Below are 26,266 nucleotides of genomic sequence, written 5' to 3'. Positions count from 1 at the left end.
GGGATTATAGGCATGCACCATCATGCCTGGCTTTAAGTTTTCTGAGATCGGATGAGATCAGGCTTATTCAGGGTGGTATGGCCATAGACCTGGCCTTAAGTTTTAATTTGTACAAATTCTCAGTTCTTTCTTTTTTTTTTAAGTGCATATCAGTTATATACAATATTGAGTTTAACTGTGGAATTTTCATACATGCATAAACACACTTTGCTGGTGTCACCCCACATTACCTTCCTCTGCCCTCCCCCTCCCTTCTCCCCAATAGTCTTCCTTTTGTCTAGTAGTCTCCTTTCTATTTTCACATCCAGATCTGGGCAGCCTCGGGTGTGATTCAGAGCCCTTCATCATGAGGCTGTGTTCTCACTGTCTAACTCCTTCCCCACTACTATCCATTAAACACCCTAAGTAAGCCGGGCCAGACCATCTCAGGAAGCTTCTGTAAAGTTACATACTCCCTCAACTCTGCTGATGCTCTTGTCTGCCTGGAATCCTCTTTCCACTCTCACTGTATTTTTTTTTTCCACTCTGTATTTCAGGCTATCAAAGTTCTACTTCCAGGACCAGCCCATGATCCTTCCCTGTATCAGTCTCACTCTCCTTCCTGTTAAAATGACCCAGCATCCATTGGGTGGATACCGAGAAATCTAAATAAGTAGAACAAGTACTCAAGCTGTGAGGACGCTCAGTTTAGGAGAAGACACAGACAAAGAAATACAAGTAATTAAACAGTAACAGGAATGTAGGGGGAGGTCAGGGGTTGTGAGCACTGAGGAGGGAGGGGCTAACTTGATCAGTGGGATGAGGTAGGTGTGATGCATGTTATAATGGGTCTGCAGTATGAACTGGGTTTTTTAAGACAGTTGTGTGGCAGACAAGGGCGTTCCAGAAGGAAAGAATAGAATCTGTCACAAGTAATAATCTGGTTTCTTCGGAAAACTAAAAACCGTCATGGAGAGGGACCTGCGGGGAGAAGGAGTAGTGAGACCTGACCTAAGGGAGGGTCGGATTACTGGGGCCTTTACGCATGTCAGAGTGTGAACTGTCACTTAGTGGATACATAACGGGCATTTAGTAAAAGGTTATTGACTGAGTTAATGAGGACCCATTAGGTAGGTAAGCAGCACCATAGCAGACCTGTCGCAGCAGGCCAGGCAGGAAACGGTGAGCACGGGACTGAGGCTGTGGCAGTGAGGCCAGAGAGCGCGGGATGGCTTCCAGAGGCGGACACGGGGTGAGGGAGAAGTAGCTGAAGGCAACTCCGGACGTTCTGATTGGGCCTGGGAAAGTGACGGTGCTTCCTTCCAAGGCGGGGACTCCAGCAGGAGACTCGGGGTGTTCTCACCTCGTGGAATCACTGTTACAAGTGTGTGTCCCTTCGAAGGGCGGTCTTTCGCATGGCCACCTGTTGCATTGCCATGGATACTTGAGAGGGTGGTCGGCACGTTTCCTAGTTAAGAGGCGGGAGATGGGTAGCATTCATTTCTAGCTGAGTCTCAGGTGTGTATCAGGGCTGCAGAAGGTCCCACAGGGCACGGTGAGAGCAGAATCGCCTGCCTGCCTCTCTGACCTCATCTCTCAGGAGGGCTGTGTGGCTACAGCTAGAGGAGGGTCTCTCAAGTAAAAGGTGTATTCGAGGTTCATGTTTTATCTTAAAAGCCGTGCACATTTTGCATGCTTCTGGTTAGTCCTTGTTTTAACGTAATGCCTTCCTCCTTCCACCTTAAAAAAGAGAACATTTTAGCCAAGCCCAGTGGCACAGGCCTGCAGTCTCAGCATTCTGGAGGCTGAGGCAGGAGGATGCTAAGTGTAAGCCCAACCTGGGCAAGTGGATTTAGTAAGACCCTCTCTCAAAAAACAGTGAGGGGGCTGGGGATTAACTCAGTGCAGAGGTCCTGGGTTCAATCCTCAGTGCCCCCACACACAAGTTTTTATATGATGCTGGTGAAGTAGTTCAGTGGTAGAGCGCCTCCCTAACCTGCAAGAGGCCATGTGTTCAGTACTTAACCTCACAATAAATAAATACACACACACACTTTATGGCTGAGGTATAGCTCAAGTAGAGCATGTGTTTTGCTTGTGCAAGGCCCTAAATTCAATCCCTAGCAGCACCAAAAACAAACAGATGAAAAACCACTTTCCTTTCTTTCATTCATTCGTTTGTTTATATATTGGTTTTTTTGAAACAAGGTCTTGTCTATGTAGTTTTTTTCTGTGTAGTTCAGGCTGGCCTTGAATTCACTATGTAGCCTCGGCTGGCCTTGAACTCATTGCATCCTCCTGCCTCAGCCTCCCAAGTGCTGGGATTGCAGACATGCACCACCACACCCAGCTGATAAATACTGATGTATATAACCTGTAGCACACTACCCTATATCCATAGGCCCCAATTTGAGAAGAGCCACAAAATTTTGTCAGCAGTATATTATATTACTAATTCTGTTGGGCTGATAGGAATATGAACCTTTAGTTGCAGCTACTGTAATGCTCAGGAGCCAGGGGATATGTGGCCAGCAGTTGAGAGATTTGGCTGTAACTTCACGGGCCTTTCTGTCTTATGTCCCCAGGTACTGCAGAAATTGGGGAAAACCGTAGAAACCAAAGATGAACGATTTGAACAAAGTGCTGGCAACTTCTACCAACAACAGGTAACCTGGAGGGCGGGGAAGGGCAGAAGGGTGGCAGAAAGAAGGCATAGCGCTGCGTGGCAGAAGAGCAGAGGTGCTGCACACCAGGCATCCTTACCAACCCATCCTCTCCCAGCACTCAGAGCCACAAGGTGACCTGCTGCTTGTCCTTCCTCCGGGAACCAGACACTTCCTTTTCCTCTTCCTACTAACGCGGGGTTTGGCGGGACAGAGGAGTGTTCTTTTCTCTTAGTGATTCCCCCCAGGACTGCCAGGGTTCCGTGGCATCAGCAAGTCCTTAAACAGCATGGAAGTGAGCCCTGGCTACCTCAATTGTGGTGTATACACCTTCCCAAGGTGCCGCTCCTCTTCTAGGTCTCCTCTCTTCTCAGGTGTCCCATAATGTCCTTGTTGCTTTTATGGCCATGACATCTGCCCCACCTGAGCCCTTTTTCCACAGCAGTTCCTCCATCTTTTACTGGACATTTCCACCAGCAAACCTCTCATTCTCACTGTTCCTTTTATTTCAACAGGATGTTGAGGATTATTTCATACCAAAAGTTTACATTAAGAAGTGCATAGCCTGATGTGCCTGCAATCCCAGCAGTGTGGAAGGCCCAGGCAGGAGGATAGCAAGTTCAAGCCCAGCCTTGGCAACTTAGCAACTGAGTAGGAACCTGTCTCAGAATAAAAAGTAAAATAAGATCCGGGAATATAGCTGTGTGAAGGCCCTGGGTTCATTCCCTAGTATTGGAAAAAAGAAAGAAAAAGTGCATTAAAGTTTAACCTCCAGGAGACATTTGACTTACTTTTTAATTTTCCCCTTGGTAGTGAGGATTGTGCCCAGGGCCGTTGCACCAGACTACATACATAGCCATTTTTAATTTTTTTCTTTTAGACAAGGGTCTTGTTAAATCACCACATTGCCCAGGCTGGGCTTGAACTTGCAGTCCTCCTTCCTCAGCCCCCAGAGTGCTGGGGTTACAGGCATGTGCCACCATGCCAGGTTCCATCCACCACGTGCAGGACATTGTGTTTAGTGCTTGTAATCTCATTTATGTTTATATCCGCATTGGAATTGTTGTCCCTTTATAGTAGAAGGAAGTTATTCATTAAAATGACTGCCTAGTTGCAGTATAGTTCTGACACTACCCAGAGTAAGGCCAGATTTCACAGGTTAAGGGTGCATTCCCCCACAAGCCTGCCCTCACTTCAGACACCAGCCACAAGCTCCTGGGTTCCAGGCCACCTGGACTTCTCTTCAACTCTGAGAGGCTGAGGCAGGAGGATCACAAGATTATGCCCAGTTTTGGCAACTTAGCAACTGAGTAAAACCCTATCTGAACATAAAAATAAAAAAGGGCTGTGTGTGTAGCTCAGTGCAAAGGCCCTGGGTTTAATCCATAGTACCCTATCCTACCCCCCTCAAAAGCAATGTCTCTGGAAATAGGGCTTAAAATCTTACTCTTAAACTTTTTTTATGAGTCAGACCCTCACTTCAGGCTGGCCTTGAACTCAGTATGTAGCATGGGGTGGCTTTGAGCACAAAGCAGTTCTCCTGCCTCAGCCTCCAAGTGCTGGATTACAGTACTGTGCTACTACACACTGGCTTAAACCGGCTTCAACAGTTTTACTAGAAAATTTCAAATACAACAAAGGAAGAGAAATGGACGTAATGAATCCTCATGTACGAACACCCAGCTTCGGTAATTTATCAAATCGTGGGAAATCTCATTTCATCTATGCCTCTACTCACTTTTTTCCTGTCCATGATTTTTTTAAAAATTTGGCAGAAAAAATATTTTTTAACAATTTTTTATTAGTACATATTTGCAGTACAAAATGATTACCTTCCTCCTGGGAGCCGGTGCAGGTACAGGGCACATGTTAAAAATTCTTTCTCATCCCTTTCCTCTCCCTCCCCACCCCTCCCTCCATCCCTGGGATCCCTTCCCTTTCTTTCGTTCATGTTTGTAGTACATAGTGATCACGTTCTTCATGGAGAGTTGGTACACACACGCACACGCACACGCTCACACAATTCTTTTCTTTAAAAAACCCAGTCCCTTCCCCTGCCTCCTGCCTTCCCCATCTTTTAGTCTCCTTTGCATATACAAAAGATCTATCTTGCTATTTCCTAGTATCTATCTTTTATTTTGCTCTTTATTTATATTTAGGGTTTCTCATGTAAGAGAAACCACGTAGCATTTTGGTTTTGGTTTTTTGTTCTTTTTGGAAACAGAGTCTCACTATGTAGTTTAGGCTGCCTTGAACTCACTATGTAGTCCAGGCTGACTTCTAGCTTGCGGTGATCCTCCCGCCTCAGCCTCCCGAGTACTGGGATAATAGGCACACGCCACACACCCAGCCGGTTGTTGATTCTTGATGTTACTTCTTACGTAGTTGCTGTTCTGTTCAGAAAGTTCTCACCTATGCCTATGTCTTCAGTAGTTTTACCTACTTTATCTTTCAGCAGGTTTCCGTTTTAATATGTAGATCTTTGATCTATTTTGATTTGTTTAGTAGATGGTAAGAGGTAAGAGCCTCCTTTCAATCTTCTGCCTGTGGATAGCCAGTTTTCCTGGTACCCTACCCTTGATTTTTATAGTTACCATTTCATTCATAAAATTTTCACTTTCCATCTCTAATGATTAAGATTGTTAAAATGTAACCACGATACCTGAAAATGTTTTTCTATGCAAACACTTCTTACTACAACAAAGCAGAAAGTACATCAAGAAAAAAGAGAAGCTTGGCTGGAGACATAGCTCAGTAGAGCAGAGAACTTGCTTAGCATATGGGAGAGGCCCTAGGTTAGATTCCTGATTGCAAAAAAAAAAAAGAAGAAAGAAAATGAACTTTAAAACAGTAATGAGTTCACACTTCCTAAGCTACAACCACTGTTGCCTTACATCCTTACAATTATTTTGTTATATATGTATATGATATCTAAATCTATTCAAAATAATTAATGTGAGATTTACTAAAGTGAGATAATGCCAGGCCTGTTTTTTGTTTTGTTTTAAACTGGGATTGCAGGCAAGTGATTAAAGTTATTTTTAAAGCCATGCATATGGTTTTGCAACTTGCTTTATTTTTTAATTTTAATTTTAATTTTTTTAAGACAGGGTCTCACTAATTCAGGCTGGCCTTGAACTCACTATGTAGCCCAGGCTCATCTCAAATTCCTAGTGATCCACCTGTCTCAGCCTCCCAAGTGCTGGAATTACAGGTGTGAACCACCATACCTAGCATTTTTTTCCCATTTAACAACATAACACAAGTATCTTTTTAGATATTCCAGATTATTCCACTAAAATGTAAGTTTCAGTTTTATCTAAAAAAATTTAGGGGCATTCTTTAATATAAAATATCCGATTAAGCCAGGCATGGTGGCACACAATGTAATCCCAGCTACTCTGTTAGGCAGAGGCAGGAGGACTATAAATTCAAGACCAGTCTGCAATTTAGTGAGACCTTGGTCTCAAAATAAAATTTAAGAAGGGCTGTGGATGTAACTCATTGGTAGAGTGCATTCCTAGCAGACATGAGTCCCAAGGTTCAGTTTGCAGTACTATGCACACATACACACAAAATTCCAATCAAGGAGGTGTTGCTCATTTGTACGGTACTTGCCTAGCATGTGCAAGGCCCTGGGTTCCATCCTTAGTACTGCAAGCAAAAAAACAAAACAAAAAAAAACTAATGTTCAAATTCCCCTGATTGAGTCATCAATTTTTAAAAACAGTTTAAATCAGCAATTTATTGATATATTTACATCTGGGTCTAAAGTTAAAGCTTTTTTTTTTTTTTAATTTTATTTTAAAGATAAAAGGAGGGAAACATTAACAGACATACAACATTTTACAACATATCACAAGCACAATACAGACAATACAGAGTTACAAACAAAGTGGTAGGGAATTAACAATGGTGGTTGTATTACATATTGATATCTTCAAAGTGGCTTCTCATGAAAACAGATATAGACATGCAATACTGGTAGTTAAAGCTTTTAGTCTATAGATTCTAATACCGCCCTAACTGCAGTTTATTTGTTGATGATACCAGACTGTTGGTACTGCAGTTCTCCGGTCTGTATCCTGCTGATTAAATCCTCATGATACTAACATCTTCTCGCTGCAGTTCTCCTTTACTTTCTGTAAACTGATAGATTTAGAGACTTGACGAAATTTCGGTTTTTTTGTTTGGGTGGCACGAGCACTTCACAGGTGTGACTGTATTTTTCCATCATGCGGCACATAGTATCCGGTTGTCCTCTTTCTTCTGTGTGATATTAACAGCCATCGGTGATCACTGCGTATGGAATCAACTTTTTATCAATAGTTTCTCCCATAACTTCCAACTTCCTAGCTTAGTTTTAAGGCCTTGCTCCTTTTCTGTGTACCTGGTCAATTTACCAAAGGTAAATTTTCTTTGAAGCTCTGTTTGTAGGAAGAATTATTTTCCTCAAGCAGCACTTTAATCTCTTACTTCTGGTACTGACGGCTGCTTCTATCTTTTTATTGCCTTTAATATCAAATCTAAAGTCTAGTTTCATCTTTCCCTCCCGAATCTCCATTGCAGCATTTGATTCGGGGTTTGATCGCACTGTTTTTGTGTGTTTTGCTGAGTGGGTTTCTCTGAGTCCATTTTTCTCTAGCAAGTAGGGAACCTCGGGACAAGGACCTTCTTCCCTATCCCGAGTACCTGGTTTCTCAGGATCTAGCTCTTTCTGCTTATGGCAGAGTTCCACAGTCTGTGGCTCATTAGCTGAGGGCTGGGACTGTTTGTATAAGAGACAGGAAGGACTGACTCAAACTCTTTATGACAGTACCGAGAATTTGGCACGGTTTCAGAGAGCAGAAGTGATAAAATCATCAGATCTACAGCTAGGAATGGCCTTACCCTGTGTTTATAGAGCAGGTGAGGAAACTGAAGCCAGGCTAGTGGAATAACTTGCTAGGTGAGAGTAGAGCCAGGTTGCTTGACTCACAGCCAAGAGTCCCTAAGACCGAGTGTCCCATGTGTCAGGAAAGGAGAAGGTGCTGGGCTTGGTCTGGAGCCTTTTCAGGTCAGAGAAGTAAAGCGATAACCAGTGCTGTCCCGTCTCCCTCGGCCTCCCCTCCTCCCACAGTTACCGCCCCGCGTGCATTCCCCGTACCTCATGGTGGTGGGCTTTGTGAGGTGCAGTGGCAGGAAGAAGGCACTCGTGTTTTCTAACTATGGCACAGAAGAGTACAAAATAAATAAAACAAACAAAATAAAATCTCCAGGATTTTTCAAAGCTCTTCAGAAGCGTTATTATCACAATTTAAAAACTCACAAACAAACTCTTGTTTGTTTGTTTAATTTGGCTTTTTGAGAGGGTTTCACTATGTAGTTCAGTCTGGTATTGAACTCACTATGCAGCCCAGGCTGGCTTTGAACTCATAGCAGTCCTCCTGCCTCAGCCTCCCAAATGTTGGGATTACAGGCGTGTACCACCATAGCCGGCTGCATATCCATGTTTTGTTTTGTTTTGCTTTGTTTTGAGACAGAGTCTCGCCATGTAGTGCAGGCTGGCCTTGAACTTGCTTATGTAGCCCAGGCTGGCCTCAAACTCATGGTAGCGATTCTCCTGCCTCAGCCTCCCAAGTGCTGGGATTACAGGTAGGCACCACCACATCTGGCTGCATATCCATGTTTAAAAGACATTGTATACAATGTTACTTAACACTTTAGACTCTGGAAACTTTTTTATGCGAATAAAAAACCAAGAAGGAAGTGAGACATCATTTTTGGTGATTCCCATTTCTGAATTTTGTAAACTGTCTCCATTATACTATTGAAAATACTTTCTCAATATCACTAGTGACCTCCAGTTACCCAGCCCAGTGGCTTTACTGACTTTTCCTGCATTTGGACCTCTGTGTAGCATCAGACTCTTTGCTGGTCATTTGTCCTATGTTCTCGTGATCCTCACTTCCTGCGATGCACTGCACGATCCCACTTCTCCGGGCCCCGACAGTGCTTTCAGCTCCTTTGAGGCTATCTGCGCCCTTGTGGCCCTTCAGCGTGGCTTTCGGCCAGACGGACTTTCAACCTGAATTATGGCCAGAAATTTGCATTGGCTTCGAAGAGAACTCTGCAGGCAAGAGGACAGTTGGAACAATTAGCCCAGTTTCCGTGTTCATTTGACCAAGCAGACATAGGTTCTGTGCTACTAACATTAAGTAATAGTGACCTTTCTCCCAGGGACAATTTTTAAATCATTAGATACAATTTTCCAAATTTTCTTTTTTTTTTCTCTCAAACTTCTTTATACTTTTGATATGATTAATAGCCTATGTAGTAGTGAAAAAGTTCACAAAAAGTATAGCATTTCATAGTTTACTGTGTAATACACCTTGTTTTCCAGTGCTCCATCCCCTGAACTGGTCTGTTCTGACCAAAGCAAGCTCTGTAGAGCACCCTATGAGAAAAAATACTGCTGAAAGTTGTCTTCAAATATGTGTGGGGACAGAAGACTAACCCAAGACTGGTGGGCAAAAGTTCTAATGGAGCTATTTAAAAATGAACTTGTAGGGCCAGGGATTTAGCTCAGTGGCATAAACGCCTGCCTGGCAAGCGCAAGGTTCTGAGTTCAATTCCTGGTACAAAAAAAAAAAAAAGTTGTAGCTGGGTGTTGTGCTGCATACTTGTAATCCTAGTCCTCGGGAGGCTGGGAAAGGAGGAGCGTGCACTACGCAGCAAGACCCCATCTCAAAAGAAATGAACAAACGAAGCAAGCGCTTCTCAGGCAGTAGGTTACTAGTTTCTGTTCCTGGAGGTGTTTAAGAAGCAAAAGCTAAAGCAACAAACATCAGTTATAATAAAAGCATCTCACTGTCAGGTGGCGGTATCTAGGTGATGCCTTCCTCTCATTCTGCCACTTGTTTTCTGTTTTATTTTTTTGAGACAGGGCCTTATTTTGTTACCAGTACTGGCCTCAGACTTTTGGGCTCACCTGATCTTCCTGCCTCAGAGCCTGGGACTGCAGGGGTACCATGCCCAACTCCCCTCTCTTTTAGAAAGAAGAGACCAGTTCTGCATTTGGGTACTCTGGCCAAAAGAAGGATGAGAATTCAGACACAAGAGCAAAGGCAGAAGCAGGACTAGATCGGTAGAACTATCAAGGAAGACACTGGGTTGAACAGAAGGAGAATCAGTGACGAGGCTTACTGGAGAAGTATCGGCAGGCGAAGGGGAAGCCAGGCAAAAGACGGCAGGGCGGACAGGAGAGTCTGCGTGAGCAGCCGCAGGGGAAAGTGGCCTGGAGTCTGCGGGAGATGGCAGGTCCACCCTGAGAGCAGAGTGTGAGCCAGAGGGTCTCGAAGCTCAGTGGGGGCGAAATTCTGGCACACGTGCCGCACAGGCTGCTTGTATGACTGAAAGCTCTGGCAGGCTGCCGTGACTGACGTGGATAGTATCACGCAGAAGACACTGAAATTCCAACAGGAGCGCTCGGGTGTAAGCTCCTGTTCAGTGGGAGGGAGGGCAGGCAAGGGAGAAGGCGTGCCAGTGCGCTGAGACTTCGAGCCGGCCTGCAACTTCTTTGGTAGATTAATTTATATCTTTTTGTTTCTTTTTGTTTTTTGGTACTGGGAATCAAACTCAGGGCCTCGCCAGGCAAGTGCTGTATTACTGAGCTAAACCATAGTCCTAAAGATTAATTTATAATAATTGCGAATATTTCAGAAAATACCAGGAGTGAGTTATGTATTTCATGTACTTTTCAACTTTGACCTCTAGAGTGTCTTTTAAAATATATCTCTTTAGGGCTGGGGATATAGCTCAGTGGCCTAAGCACCTGCCTGGCAAGGGCAAGGTCCTGAGTTCCATCCCCGGTACCACAAAAAAAAAGCCAGGCGTGGTGGCTTGCACCTGTAATCCCAGCACTTGGGAGGCTGAGGCAGGAGGATTGCTATAAGTTTGAGGATTGCTATAAGGTTGAGGATTTGCTATAAGTTTGTAGCTTGGGCTACAAAGTGAGTTCAAGGCCAGACTGAACTGCAAGACCCTGTCTCAAAAAGACAAAATTTTTTTTTAAAAAAGATAAAATAAAATAAAATAAATAAATAAAATATCTCTTTAGTCATGAAAGCTGCTTTCCCCTTTCAGGCAGAAGGCCACAAGCTGTACAAGGACCTGAAGAACTTCCTTAGTGCAGTCAAAGGTGGGTACTATAGCATAGGAAAATCCAGAGGGCATTTCTGCAGATGCCAAGAGGTCTGAGGGAAGAAAAATCAACCAGCCCAGGTACTTTAGCACTTGTTTGCCCTTGGCTCCTGAACTCTCTGGGCCTAAGAGGAACGACATTTCCTCTCACAGCCCTGTCCAGCTTCCCTCACTATGTACCCTTCTGAGTTCGTGCTTCTAAGCCACTGATTTGTCACCCATGAGATTACATCCGATTACCTTTTGGAAAACTTGATGGTAGGACTGAGTTCTCCCTTGCAGTGATGCACGAAAGTTCGAAGAGAGTGTCAGAGACGCTGCAGGAGATCTACAGCAGCGAGTGGGATGGGCAGGAGGAGCTGAAGGCCATCGTCGGGGTAAGGGGAGCCTGGCTTTGCGACTCTTCAGTACGAAGTGCACTCATCTTGACCTCACCTGAGCTTCTCTGTCCAAGAAGATAGGGAGAGGATCTAGTTCACATTGTCCACTTGAATAGCCGCAAGTCACTGGGTGGTAGGAAAAAGTTGCAACGTGAAGATAAAAATAAGTTGTCCCTTACTTGTAGATTTCCCTGGTTTTGACCCTCTTCCCCTCTTTAACACTTTATGAAAGTTTTACCTCTGAAGATTGGTTGTTTTTGTGGGTTTTGTTTTTTGTGGGGGTTTTTGTTTTTTTGGTTTTTTGAGATGGGCATTCACTATGTAGTCCAAACTGGCCTTGAACTCACTATGTAGCCCAGGCTGACCTCAGACTCGCAGTGACCCTCCTGCTTCTGCCTCCTGAGAGCTGGGATTACAGGCGTGTGCTACTGTACCTGGCCAAGATCGGTCGTTTTTGGACACTAACCTTATTCAGTTAGTTACTCCCAAACTTCCCTACATTCTAAGCTCTGGAGTCCAGAGCTCTGACCATATGTTCCTGTTCTTCACCCCTAAATGTATGGCCCTAGTCTCCTTTAGGGCAGTTCCTTGGGGCAGGGCTGTCTCTTTTCTCCTTGCAACTCTTCCCCAGAATCCAGTAAGGTATTCTAAGTACAGCACTGCTAAAAAAGTTTTTTCTGCAGGGAGAACGAGGGTTTTCCCTGGGAGGCAGTTCTTGAGAAGTGAAGTCCTCACCAGCCTCTGCCTCTGTCCCACAGAATAATGATCTCCTTTGGGAAGACTACGAAGAGAAATTGGCTGACCAGGCGTTGAGGACCATGGAAAACTATGTAGCTCAGTTCAGCGAGATTAAGGTACTTGATTTATAGAACGGAGACTAGGTTGTATATGACCCATACCAGTTCAAAAACATATTCAGGTTAAACACTGTAGGTAGCCCAAGAGCCCAAGGTTAGAAATGAAGTTACATAGGTTAGGAAAAGGATTAAGGTTGAGAATTAGAAGAAAGTTAGAATGGAAGGTTTTGTTTTGTTTTGTTTTGTTTTTGTTTTTTTGTGCCAGGAATCAAACTCAGGACTTCATGCTTGCTAGGCAGGCGCCATACCACTGAGCTATATCCCTGGCCATGGAATGTTAAAGGTAGCATGAAAGTGATTTTTTTTTGAGACATGGTCTCCCCATACAATTTAGGCTGTCCTTGAACTCACTGTGTAGCCCAGGCCAGCTTCAAACTCACAGCAATCCTCCTGCCTCATCCTCCTGAGTGCTGGGATTACAGGCATGCAGCACCACGCCTGACCTGAAAGTGATGTTTAAATTTAGATTTCAGTGAGCTACCTTTGGGCTCAGTGGATCAGTGAATAAAATCCAGGTCAGGGCATCCCTTTTAGATGTGAGAAACAGCTCATGGGGAGAAAGGTAGACGAGGAAACTTCAAATACTTGAAGCTCTGTTAGATGAAGAGGAGCTCACCTGTTCTGAGTTGCTCTAGAAGGCAGGGTTAGAATTTAGCTGTTTATTCAATGACATTTGTGAACATCTTATCTACTGGGCATGGTGCTTACCTGTTTCTTACCTTGAATACTGTAGAGGAGCTTCATGTGTCCTATAGGAAGCTGAACAAGGTATCACTAAGATCTTTGCACATCCTGTGAGGAGATGAGGTAGGCCAATGACAGATTTACCTCTCCCTGATAGCATCTGTAATTGGGATGAAATTGAGTAGATTTTCTCTCACTGATCATTGTACTTTAATTCTCGAGCACTTTATATTCAGCATTTGATCTGTAAAGTAATGCTTGTTGAGGAAGCGGGTAGGTGAGGCTACTGGAGCTCCAAAAGAGATGTGTGGGGGGAAAGAAGAGGTATATGCCTTGCATAGGCCACAAGGCTGATGAATGGCAGATTTGGGATGAAGACCCAAAACTGCTTTTAATTTAGTGGTATTCCAGGGGGTTTCTCATAGAAGCAGAACCAGTTTACGGTGGATTCCTAGGGGACAGTTCTGTAGAACTGCCCCTTACTGTCTCCCTGAGAATCTTTATTCTTCTGAGACAGTAAGGGGGTCCCTGGGGCACCAAACCATATTAAGAAGTGAAATTTGATAATAGGACCCCAAAATCTTGCCTCTCTGCTTAATATTCTGTTACCTACATCCTGGCCACTGAAAAGTGAATATCCACGCCCTTTCTCTTCACCCTGGGTTAGGAGAGAATTGCCAAGCGGGGTCGGAAACTTGTGGACTATGACAGTGCCCGACACCACCTGGAGGCAGTGCAGAATGCTAAGAAGAAAGATGAAGCCAAGATTAACAAGGTGAAAACACACACACACACACACACACACACACACACACACACACACACAAGTAAAACATTCCTGCTCTTCCTTGCCCTAGAGAGGTGCCAGGTGGCTGGACCAAGATGGGTATAAGAAACGATAAAGTCAACATCTGATGCCGAAAGGAAATGCTGGGGGGTTTCTGAGACTCATGCTGTAGGGGCGGGCAGGGTCTTGAGGTTGGGAGGGCATGGGTCTGGAGAAGGAAGGAGAGGAGAGGAGAGTCAGCCTCCAAATAAGCCTAGGCCCTGACAAAATGCAGGGGATAAAGGAGCCTGTAGCCATGGATTCAGGATTAAGTGGGGTTGTCTTGTCTCCTGTACCTAGGCAGAGGAAGAGTTCAACAAAGCCCAGCTGGTGTTTGAAGATCTGAACCAGGAGCTATTGGAGGAACTGCCTGTTCTTTATAACAGGTAACAGCTGAGATTCAGCAAAGTGCTACCCTCCTGGACCAGTGGAGGCCAGGGCCACCTGGCAACCCAAATATGCCGTCTTATGAAAAGCGCCTTGGTCCAGGAATAGGACGTAGCCTCTGCACTGCCACTAACTTGCTCTGTGATATTAGGCGAGACACCTTATCTCTTTAGAGCCTGCTTTCTTCACCTGTAATTCAGAGATAACCATCCTTGCCCTGCCAGATTTTCTGGGTTTGAAGACAAGATGCTTCTTGGCAAGGAGATCTTGACAAACTGTCGACATGAACACCATCAGGACCTGATTTCATGTTCAAGTGTGCACTGTTTTAAATAAGTTTAGTTCATATAAACACCCAGATTTACACAGATGAGTCACGCGGTGATCACCTGCATGACTGATGTTGTCACTGCTGAACAGGGAAGCGTTGCAGATGCAAACTGTGCACACTAGAAGAGAAATCTGGGCGTAACTCCATCCGTGTCTTACTTCCACTGGATATGTTTTAATGCAGTTAGAGTCAGAGTACATTGTTAAAGTTAATCCACATTTTATAGCCTTTTTCATGACTACTGATATTCTGAAACATTAATTATATGATTCAAGTTTGATTCAGTTTCTTTTTTTCTCTTTTAATTCAGTTTCTTTAAATGTAAACTTTCCCAACTCATTTACTGGAGAATTCCATTAAGGTGCATACAGACACAGAAATCCTACATTGTACAGAGTAACTACTTCTTATAATACTTATAATGATATGGCCTTATATTTAAAAGATTTTTTTCAGAGCACTTTCCTGTCTACTTTAATACTTCAGGAGGGCTGGGCTGTAGCTCAGTGATAGCATGCTTGCCTAGCGTGCACAAGGCCCTGGGTTAAATCTCCAGTACCCCATCAAAAGGATGGGAGAGCTGGTCTAGAAACACCTTAAACTCACATAACTTTGTGAGCCAGAGATATCTGTCCAACCCTGGTGTCAGTCTGTCTTCACTGTCTCCTCTGGCTTTCATGTTCCTAAGAGTCAGGCATGTGTCTGGCCCAGCTCTGGTGAATCCAGAACCAGGAACATCCAAGTCTGGGGTGATAGGTGCCTTTTTCTGAGGGGTCTGGTGGTGGCTAGTTTTGACTTAGCTCCTATTTTGTATTTCACATAGAGGCCTTTTTTGCTAACCCTTACCTTGTGTGTGTTTCTTGTTTTACTTCCTAATAGTCGTATTGGCTGTTATGTGACCGTCTTCCAAAATATTTCCAACCTGAGGGATGTCTTCTACAGAGAGATGAGCAAGGTGAGAATCAAGGGGCTAACTGAGACTTAAATAGGTTTTTTAGTGACTATAAAAGTTGCCCTGATTCGTGGTGGCACACGCCTGTAATCCCAGCACTCGGAAGGCTGAGGCAGGAGGATCATTGTGAGTTTGAGACCAGCCTGGGCTACAAAGTGAGCTCAAGGCCAGCCTGAACTGCATAGTGAAACCCTGTTTCAAAAAGACCAAAAAAAAAAAGTTGCCCTGATTTACATAATTTATTTATACCTCCATACTGGCACCACAGACTTTGACTTTTACCTCATTATGAATAACAGTACTTAATTGACTGGGTTGAACTTTATTCAAACATTATATATCTGTCTGCCTAGCAAGCGCAAGGTCGTGAGTTCGGTTCCCGGTACCGGAGAAAAACCAAACAACCAAAAAACAAACAAACAAACATTATATATCTATATTTTATATACATATAAATTATGATATTTTTTATGTATGGGGGTAAGAAACACCACCAAAAAAATGTATACACACTTGAGTAGTTCCCCTAATAAATGTCTGGAAGCAAATGGCCACTACTTTGCACAACTCTTGTAATTGTAGAGGCCAAGGGTAACTTGTATTAATTTCATGATGTCTCAGTAAATGTAGTATGAAAATATTCATACAAGTTTTTCTTTTCCTGACGTATACTTTTTTGGGCATACTCTGATACATTGAGGTCTGTATATTCTTCTCAGAGGGCCCTTTCCGTCTCCCTTAACAACTAAGAGCATCTAAACTCAAGCTTCAGAATGAACAAAGAGGCTAGGCCTTGAAAGGAGCAATTAAAATGGGGAACCACACTGTAAAACCTGTTTCTGCTGAGGACTGGATAAGGCAGTGTTCAAGCACAAGTCAGTTTCGCAGGTTGTTGGTCTTGAATAGGCCTGACCTGTCAGTGACGGGCAGCCACAGAACATGACCTCCCAAGGTCTTTTCTGCTCTGGGATTCCAAGATTCTTTGCTATTATGGTATTGTATTCACACACAGCCACACATGTTGCCCTCCACAATTTCTTTCGCTAAGTTGTTATTTGCCTAGTTAACACTAAGTTGGGTTTTCATTCTCTGGATCACCTGAGAAGAGGTAGAATGTCAGATTAAACAGTTACAGGGGTTGGGGGTTTAGCTCAGGGGCACAGCTCCTGACTGGCAAGTGTAAGGTCGTGAGTTCGATTCCCGGTACCGGAAAAAAACCCCAAAATACGAAAACAAAACAAACACAAAAAACAGTTATGGACGCAGCGTGAGAAAGCTGCCAGTCTGACACCAAGAAACAAGGAAGAAGGAGTAGTGGGACAGAATACTGGGTGCTGGTCCATGAGAGATGAGGAGGAATTACTGATCAGAGCGGAAGCGTGGGCCGTTTTTATTCTGGGAAGCTGTCTTAAGGTTGGGCTCCCATGTGGCTAGCCACCCTTTCTTTCTTTCTTTCCGGCTCTAGCTGAACCATAGTCTCTACGAGGTGATGAGTAAGCTGGAGAAGCAGCATTCCAACAAAGTCTTTGTGGTGAAGGGAATGCAAAGGTGAGCGACGTCCGAGAGTCTGTCTGCTTCATTTGCCCTGTGCCCGAGCATACTCAACGTTCTGGTCTCCAAATCAAATTCCCGGCCTTCCACCAGGCATGGTGGCCTGTGCCTACAGTGGCAGCACTCGGGAGTCTGAGGCAGGAGGACTGCCATGAGTTCAAGGCCAGCCTGGGCTACATAGTGAGTTCAAGGCCAGTCTGAACTGCATAGTGAGACTCTGTCTCAAAAAAAAAAAAAAAAAATCCTGGGCTTTTCTTTATGACCATGATGTTGTTTGCACTATGTCCCTATATATTTTTCTTTTTCATTAAGTATTTCAGATATAACTCAAGGCATAAAGAATAATATAACAAAATGGCCATATACCTACCACCAAACTTTGGTGTGGTTTGTTTGAGACAAGCCCTTGCTATGTAGCCCAGGCTGGCCTCTAACTCATGATCCCCTTGCTCAGCCTCCCAAGTGCTGGGATTACAGGCGTGCAGCACTGTACTTGGCTCTAAACAATTTAAATCAACTTTTTCTTTCAGAGAAAAGGTTCTCTATGTAGTTCAGATTGGCCTTGGATTGACTATGTAGCCCAGGCTGGTCTTAAACTCTCACCAATCCTCCTGCCTCAGCCTCCCAAGTGCTGGGATTACAGGAGTACACCACCATGCCCGGCTTGAATGAACTAGTATAAAAATAGTTGAAGCATCCAGTGTCCCTTTCCCATTTACTTTCTGTTCCTGCCCTCACCAAATTTAGCCACTATAATAAGTCCCATGTTGTTTCCTTGTATGTTTTTTTAATTTACATTTCACACATATATTCACACATAAAACATTGTTTTGCATTGTCTTTTATCTCTATATAGATGGATTTATACTGCATGTATTCATATTCTTCTACAGTTTTGTTTTGTCTTTTGTTTTTTAAGATGGAGGTCTCTATTGCCCAGACTGGTCTTGAACTCCTGGGCTGAACTGGCCTTCCTATCTCACTGTCCTGAGTACTGGGACTATGGTGCATCTTCTTTTATTCTCTTAGTGTTGTTTGAGGGCATTTATCCTTGTTGCTACATGTTGCTAGCTTTGCTACTAGTTTCTGTTGTTATTTGATTTTAGGGTTGTTTGTTTTGGTTTGGTTTTTGAGACAGGGTCTTGCTTTGTAGTCCAGGCTGGCCCTGAACTCACTGTGTAGCATAAGTTGGTCTCGAAGTTAAAGCAATCCTCCTGCCTCAGCCTCCTGAGTGCTGGGATTACAGATGTGCACCACCACCTCCAGCTTCATAACTTATTGATGCTATTGGATGCCAAGTTCATGACTTCTTTATCTCCTTGCTAGTTAGCATTTGGGTTATTTTCCAGTTTTTCGCTATACAAAAATGTTGCAGTAAACGTACATTTCTCCTTGTGAATATTATCAAGAGTTTAAGATCTAGAATTGTTGAGTCACGGAGTCTGTCATTGGAGCTTCTTCAGCCTTACTAGCTAACTCCAAACTGCTCTCCAAAGTGACTGCTACATTGTACAACCTATGAGGGGTGAATATAAGCCCCAGTGGCGCAACATTCTTACTGCAGATGAAATTGTCAGACTTAATTCTCTTCAGCTCATGGGTACGCAGTGGAGTTATGGGCAGTTTTAAGTCACAATTTCACAATTGCTAGTTACCTTGGGCATCTTTTCATGTACTGACTATATAAAGTTCCTACTTTTTTACTTTCATAAATACAGAGTACTTTGCAATTGGGTTGCTAACCCTTTTTGAAAAGTTAATTTATATGAATTTTTGTAGGTATGTTCCAGATGCTAATCCTTTAATTTTATGCATTGTCGATATCTTTTCCCAATCTGTTATGGCTTACTTTCGTGTGTGTGTGTGTGGGGGGTATATTTTGCCTTCATACATTCTTCCTACTGAAAAGCATAAGCAATTCATTGGTCCCTCAGAATGTGATCATTTGCCAATTCTGAAACCTTTGTTTAGGAAGTTTTATTAAGCTCATTCTGTACACAAAATTTTATACCAGGTGCTAGTGATCCAGAGACTTAGGAAACCTGGCCTTGCCCTAATGTGATTTACAAGAGGTTCAAAAAGCCAGGCATACAGGTAATCCCAGCACTCAGGCTGAGGCAAGAGGATTGCAAGTTCAAATCTAGCCTGGGCAATTTAGTGAGACCCTGCCTCAAAAAAATTAAAAAGGCCTTGCTTCATAGTGAAGGTACTGGGTTCAATCCCCGAGTACTGAAAAAAAAAAAAGTTGGAAGTATAGAAGCTATGTCAGCTGGGCATGGTGGGGCACACCTATAATCCTAGCCCTCCAGAGGCTGAGGCAGCAGAATCATTTCAAGTTTGAGGCCAGCCTGAGCTACAAAGTGAGCTCAAGGCCAGCCTGAACTGCATAGTGAGACCCTCTCTCAAAAAGACCAAAAAAAAAAGCTTTTAATTAATAATGCTGTTGCTCCTGCCTGACAAGCACAAGGTCCTGAGTTCGATTCGTAGTACAAAAAAAAATAATTGTTGTTGCCGGGCGTGGTGACACACACCTGTAATCTCAGTACTTGGGAGGCTGAAGCAAGAGGATCACTGCAAGTTCGAGGCCAGCCTGGGCTGCATAGCAAGACCCTGTCTCAAAAAAACAAAAAATAGGAATGATGATGATGATGATGATGATCTTGACGATGACGATGCTGTTGCTTCCTTAATGTGGAACTCAAAATCATGAGCACTGTAACTCACGCCTGGATGAGGTTTTGTCTAACAAATGTATTGTCTGTATAAGGCATATCACTTCAGCTTGGGGCCCATGTTAAATAGCAAAGTCTCCAATAAAAAAGAAGATAAGAATCCAAAAAACTTGGTGAGAGGGCACTTGTTTAAGTATGAGAGCTGAAACAGAAAGGCAGGTCATTGGCCTCTTTGCCCTCAGCTGAGAGAGTGTACTGGAGATGAACCATTTTTTATCATTGGCACATGTCCACAGTGACTGGGAGAGCACCAGGAGTGCTGAGGCTGAGGTTAAAATAAGTAGGTGTCTCAGTTACTTTTTCTCGTTGCTGAAACAAAATATCTGACACCCCAAGTTAAAGGAGGAAAGGTTTATTTAGCTCACAGTTTGTAGAGGTTTCAGTTCATAGCTGGCTCCAAGGCAGGGTGGCATGGCAGAGGGGTACTGCAGAGGAGAAAGAGTTCATGGTCGGTGGAAGGCAGCCAGTAAACAACAGCCCTCTTTCTGTCCCTTATATTCTGTCCAGGCTACCTGCCCTTAGCGGGTAGCGCTCACACCCAGAGTGGGCCGTCCCATTATCCACATTCGGTGGACTGCTTTAGTAATCACAAACTCTTTTTTTTTTTTTTTAAGTAATCACAAACTCTTGATCGCAGCATCACACACTCTCTGAAAAGCTCTCCCTATGACTGCATGAGGCTTTGGGGGGACATCTAGGTACAAACCATAGCAGTAGGTGAATGTATAGATACAAAAACTGCATGCACCAACTGTGTAGCACCCATTAATCCTTTCCCCAGAAGAAATACTAGTATTTTGCTGTTTCTTTTCAATCTTTTCTTTACATACTTTTACATACTTGAGAATATCATAGATTAAATATTTTTTACACCACCTTGTAATACAATTACCAATTACACAAACCTAACATCCTTTTAAATTGCTTTATTCTGTTTTATTATTTTGTGTGAATGATAATTTTTGTTTTGTTTGCTTTTTATGATACTGGGGATGAAAAACAGGGCCTTCACACTGAACTACATCCCAGTCCCTTATTGATCGATTGATTGATTGATTGATTGAGATCGGCTCTCACAAGGCTGCTCAGCCTGGTCTTGACCTTTCGGTCCTCCTGCCCCCAACCTCCCAGAGCGCATGCGCACCACCGTGACCCGCTAGGATGCTCACTCCGGAAGTGTCGGGTACCTCCGGCTGCCGTCTTTCTGACCCTGAACGCCCTTCCTTTTTTAGCAGCAGCAGGCGCTCTTTAGTCATCTCTTCCCCGATTCGAACACCTGCCGCCTCCAGCCCTGTGACCTCACCTACCAGTCCCTCTGCAGTTTCCTTGACGAGCGAGAGTGGAGCAACTGAGGAGGAGCTGACACCTGATGCAGCCCAGGAAGATCATTCTGAGATTCCAGAAGAGTCCTTAAAAGATGAGGGAACGGAAGAGGAGGGGTCCGAAGCAAGCTCCTCTGAGGAGGAAGAGCCTCCGCCAGCCTGCAATGGCCCGACCCAGCCCGAGCCCTCTGCCCCCGCTGAGGGCAGCAAGTCCCCGGAGGAAGTTGCCCCTGGCTCCCCAGCTCCATCACCCGACGGAGTTCTGAGCGCCTCAGAGCAGTCTTCCTCCCTCCCAGAAATGACCCTGCGAGCCCGCGCCTCAAGCGAAGGATCTGAGCAACCAAAGAGAGCCTCTGTCCGGAGGACCTCGGGGCCCCCTAGCAGGCCTCCTCCTCCCAAAGCCCCTCCAAGCCCTAAGACCCTCTTGGGGACTGGGACTCCAAGTCCTGGGGCCTCCTTGGAGGCAGGTCCTAATCCAGAACCACCGGAGAAGCCACTGGAGTCTCCTGAGGCCAGAGAAGAGGAAGACACGCCCGAACAGGACCCAGAAGAACTTTGCAGTCCCTCCAGCTTGCATACTTCTCAGGTGAGAGTGGGTCCGGTTGGGTCTCATTCCCTTTATAGTCTCCATGTAGAATATCTTTACTGTGTCAAATTGCCCCATAGTTGATAAGATATTACATTACAGTCTCAAGGATATTTTGGACAATTTTTTTGTTTTGGTTCTGGGGACTGTTTACATCTTTAAAGAAACTAATTTTTAAAATTATTTATTTATTTTATTTTTTTGAAACAGGGTCTCCCTATGTGGTCCAGGCTGGCCTTGAACTCACTATGTAGCCCTGGCTACTCAAGCGATTTTCCTGTGTTAGCCCGAGTGCTGGGATTACAGGCGTGCGCCACCATGCCCGGCTCGTAGCAGCTAATTTAGTAATCTAATCTTAGAATAATTGACTTCTATAAAGTGTTTATCTGTAATATTATCATGAACAGATTCTTATTTATTTTCCTCCAAGTTTTGAAGTTCCCAGTATATACAACCTATAGCAGGCATCTAAAACTTTACCTTTTTTAGTAGGAGGAGTGGAGAGAACCTTCAGTTTATTTTACTTTTTTTTTTTTGTACCGGGAATTGAACTCAGGACCTTATGCTTGCCAGGCAGGCACTTGTGCCACTGAGCTGTATCCCTGGCCCAACCTTCAGTTTATTATACCTGTGACTGTGGCAAATAGACCCTGAGAAAAATGGCAGCAAATTTCTCATCACTTTCTTTAATGAGAGGGACCTAAAAGCAGGCACTCACAGAAGAATTTAAAGCATAAGGGATGCCATTTGAGAGATGAGACTACAGCTGAGAAAAATTGAGGCACTGATATAGCAGAGAGCAGCTAGTTCGCCGAAGGCTTTGGAAATCAGGTCATGTTCTAGTCAAGATACATGGAAAGGCTCTTCTTCAGAAAAGAGAGCTCTGACTTATTCTTTGAGACTTCAGAGCCCTACGTATAAAGTTAAAAAGATACGTTTTGTATCAAGAGGCACTACCTCTGTATAAAAAGAAGGAAAAATATTAAGAAAAATATATAAGGGTAATGGGGTACAAGGGAATTATAACAAAATGAGGAACTGAGGCTTGCCTAACATGCCCAAGGCCCTTGAATGGATTACTGGCACCACAAAAAAAAAAAAAAAAAAAAAAAAAAAAAAAAAAAAAAACAGGTTGTAAAAATAGGGTACAAGGCAGGTGTGATAGCACACACCTCTAATCCTAGCACTGAGGAGGCTGAGGCAGGAGGATCACCATGAGTTCAAGGCCAGCCTGCACTCCATAGTGAGACCTTGCCTCAGAAAAACAAAGAAACAAACAACAACAAAATATATATGTGTGTGTGTGTGTGTGTGTGTATATATATATATATATAGGATGCAAAAAATAGTTCTCCTTCCTTGATGTTAAGAGCTAAGGGCACAGTGCCTGCCTGGCAAATGTGAGTTCCTGAGTTCAACCCAATACCAAAAAAAAAAAAGAAAAGAGCACTAAGGAGTTACGATCTTTGTCAGGTACATGGTGGAGAGAATTTTGGTGGGATGTCTGACTAGATGGCAGCAGGAGTCACTGATTCAGAATACAGTCACTTAAATAGCTCCTGCTATGTGGCCGGCACTTTTCTAGGAGATGAGTTATAACAGTGAACAAAACAGAATTCCTTACCTTCCTGGAACTTACATTATGGTGGGAGAAGACAGACAAGAGTAAATAATTACAATCCAGTGAAAAGAGATATAAACAAAAATTAAGCGGGGGCTGAGCTGCACTTTTAAACAGCTGTCAAAGAAGCGGAGACCTAGTCAAGGAAGAAGGCCAGGACGTGAGCCATTGGGCGGCCGGGAGAAAAGCACCTGCTACCTCTTAGGTCAGACCACTCTCCTGCTGCTGCCTTTGCCCAACTGTAGGTTGGCCAGGCTACCTTGGGAGCCTCCTGCTCCCTGAAAGGAGCGACACAGAGGGCTTGAGGGTGGCACCCAGGTGTGGGCTTTCTGCTACATTGTTCGCTTTGATCTGCAGGGTTTCTCAGAGCCTGGAGATTCGAAGAAGGTGGGAGATGAAGAAAACAACAAGCTTCTCTCAGCGGACTCTCCTGAGGTATTAAAATCTGAGGCCTCGGGGCTGGGGATTTAGCTCATTGGCACAGCACCTGCCTGGCAAGCGCAACATCGTGAGTTTGATTCCCGGTACTGGAAAAAAAAAACAAAAAAACCAAACAAACAAAAATAAAATAAAATCTGAGGCCTCAACAATGTTATCCCCTCAGTCCTTCTTGGCTCACATGCAGTACTGAAGGCTCCAGCAAAAAGGTGCCCGTGGCTGGTTCTTCTCAGGGGCAGCGAAGCTGACTGTGAGATGTCTGGGGCCCGTGGACAGTGAAAAAGCAGTCCCGGAACACAGTTGATTGGTTAGCTGCAGCCCCAGCCCTGATTCGGGGTTTTGAGCAAGTGAAGTGTAGCCTCTTCTCATTTTTCTGCACTGAAAATACCTGTGAGCACATTCATAGCCTAGAAAGGAAGGAGGGGGTAAGAAGAAAGAGATTTTCCTTAAGTCATGAAATTTCAAGTGACTACCAGTGTTGGTAATTGGTTCTATTTTAAAAGGATACATTTTATAGTGTGTAAACTAAATTTTAATTAAAAGATATTTTAAAATTTTTTAAACCTTGCTAGTGTTAAAGTCTTTCCCTGGCATAGCAGTTCCTAAACAGGACACGCCGGAGGCTGAGGAAACCTTGGGTTCCATCTCAGGCCCTGTCGCTTATCCCAAAGAGACCATTATGCCATTTCCCTCTGAACCACTTAACCGTGGTTTAGGGTCACGTGTGTGGGAGAGCTGCAGTGCATTCCTGAGAAAGTCTAAAAACGGCAGGTAGTAGTTTTAAACCACACACACACAAGTATGTCCACATGTCACACACATCACATGATGTCTGTGCATGGAAACAACTCTGAATCTGAAGACCTCTTTTCCTGCCCTAGCAAGTCCTTTCACCCTTTTAATCTTGTTTGTTTCTTGTTGTGTTGTGTTTTGTTTTGTTTTTGAGACAGTGTTTCCCTATGTAGTTCAGGCAGGCCTTGAACTTACTATGTAGCCCAGGCTGGCTATGAACTCATAGTGATCCTCCTGCCTCAGCCTCCTGTGTGCCAGGATTATAGGCATGTGCCACCACACCTAGCCACCCTTGAATATTGATTTCTTCATTTGTAAAAGAGCACAAAGGAAAGACTTCCCTGATGCTTCAGGCTTTGTGAAACTACCTTGTGTGTTTGCCCTTTGTATTGTGCATGACCCTTGAAAAGTGTAAGGAACAGACAACCCTTTCAGTGGAGAGGCTGAGGAGGCTGAGCCACCTCTCAGTGGCAGAACTCTTCTCTTTGTAGGGCCATAGCGATCAGCTTCATGTGTCTGTGGTTCCAGGACAAAATGACGTCACAGCACCTGAGCCTCAAGAAGAGGTAAGGAGACCAGAAATACAGGGAACAGTGTTGGGGGGTGAGACTGGGCCCTGGGTGGACGTGGGACTGGCTGCAAGCTGTAATCCTCACCCTGGGCTCCAAATGCAAAGGGAATCTAGCAGTGAGCAACAAACACCCTTCATGCAAGGTCAGGCGGTGGGAGCAGAACAACCAAGGATGAACTGGAGCTTTGCAGTGTCTTTGTTCCCATTTCCCAATGCTTGGCCTTGCACTCACCTCCCGAGTATTTAATGATCTCTGTGCTTTTTTTTTTTTTTTTTGAGACTGGGCCTCACTATGTAGTTCAGACTAGCCTTGAACTGACTACCCCAGGCTGGACTTGATCCTCTGACCTCAGCCTCCCAAGTCTGGGATTACAGGCATGCGCTACCATGCACGGCTGTACTTATTTTTAAAAGGGGTTAAGTTATACAAAAAGCATACAAAAATATCATTATGTGATATACATAATGTACTTACAGACAACTTAAAAGGGAGTACAGTAACTCAGAAGCATGAGATAGAATGGTGACGTAGAGTGGAGGCATGAGTTAGGCAAGTACAAAAAGTGCTCTCTAAGGACTGGCCAAAATACTGACTCTAGACTTTCGCAACGTCCAAGAAAAAGAGAAACGCCTGATCAGTTAGCCCGGTTCACGGCGCCTGTGCCTTTAGGAGAACAACAGCTGTTGCTACTAAGAGGAGAAGTTTCTCCTGTGAATCTTCAGGAAGAGGCAGATGGTGTTAATGAACAGAATCGGGTACAAGTCCTCACGACAGCCCCAGCACCCTGCTTCATGTTGCGTCCCTCAGCAGAAGCCCCAGTGGCATTACACGGAATACAAGTCAAGAGAAGAAAGTTGAGTTTTTACTCTCAAGCGGTTGGTGGAAAGGCAGATCAGCACCTAATACATCGTGTTTACTTTCTAGGTTTCCACAGATTAAAATGCACGACTCTGCAGAGAGACCGCCAAGACCTCCCCTACACACACCTCCCCAGAGAAGCTTCTCAGCCAGAGGGGATCGCTCCGAGGGTGCAGAATCAGCCTTCCCTCCTGGCCTCTCAGGGGGCACGAGTGCTGGTGGGCTCTAAAGACCTGGCATTAACGGTGGCTGAGGAGCAGCCTTACGGGAGGGCCGGAGGCAGGCAGGCTTGGACAGGAACTATTAAGACTCAGGGAATATTTTAATTCAGGTTTTAGCATTATCAGGAAAATGAGACTTTATATAGTAAAATGGGCCGTAGTGACTATAACAAGCAAAAGTGCCTGTAGACACAAACAGTTACTCACAGAGACAAAACCACACACACTCAGGATCGTGAACAAACATGCTTTTGCCTCACCACTCACTTTGCAGGACTGAGAGCCAAAAGAACATATTTTCAGATTGTTAAATAAAGTACGGTTTTGGCTGTG

At 44.2% G+C, this 26,266-nt stretch overlaps 1 protein-coding gene and 1 long non-coding RNA gene across 2 annotated transcripts; one reads left to right on the top strand and one right to left on the bottom strand.

The window, feature by feature from the left end:
- Positions 1–2,564: 2,564 nt before the first annotated feature.
- Bin2 (bridging integrator 2) lies at positions 2,565–26,266 on the top strand (the record flags this gene model as incomplete). Its single annotated transcript, XM_013508468.1, is given in 12 exon segments — positions 2,565–2,645; positions 10,767–10,821; positions 11,106–11,200; positions 11,962–12,057; positions 13,412–13,519; positions 13,871–13,956; positions 15,168–15,243; positions 16,706–16,788; positions 20,756–21,431; positions 23,410–23,487; positions 24,774–24,848; positions 25,779–26,266. Coding segments are annotated over 12 exon segments (1,524 nt in total), but the record flags the coding sequence as incomplete, so codon positions are not given.
- On the bottom strand, positions 6,556–11,153 carry LOC106147366. Its single transcript, XR_001232219.1, has 3 exons — positions 11,064–11,153; positions 8,515–8,751; positions 6,556–7,847 (listed from the first exon to the last, which is right to left on the bottom strand). It is a non-coding gene; the product is annotated as an uncharacterized LOC106147366 (long non-coding RNA).

Source organism: Chinchilla lanigera, unplaced genomic scaffold, assembly GCF_000276665.1.
Source record: "Chinchilla lanigera isolate Chin_1 unplaced genomic scaffold, ChiLan1.0 scaffold00146, whole genome shotgun sequence".
Lineage (NCBI taxonomy): Eukaryota > Metazoa > Chordata > Mammalia > Rodentia > Chinchillidae > Chinchilla > Chinchilla lanigera.
Note: the sequence above shows the minus strand (reverse complement) of the source record. Positions and strands in the feature narration are given on the sequence as shown.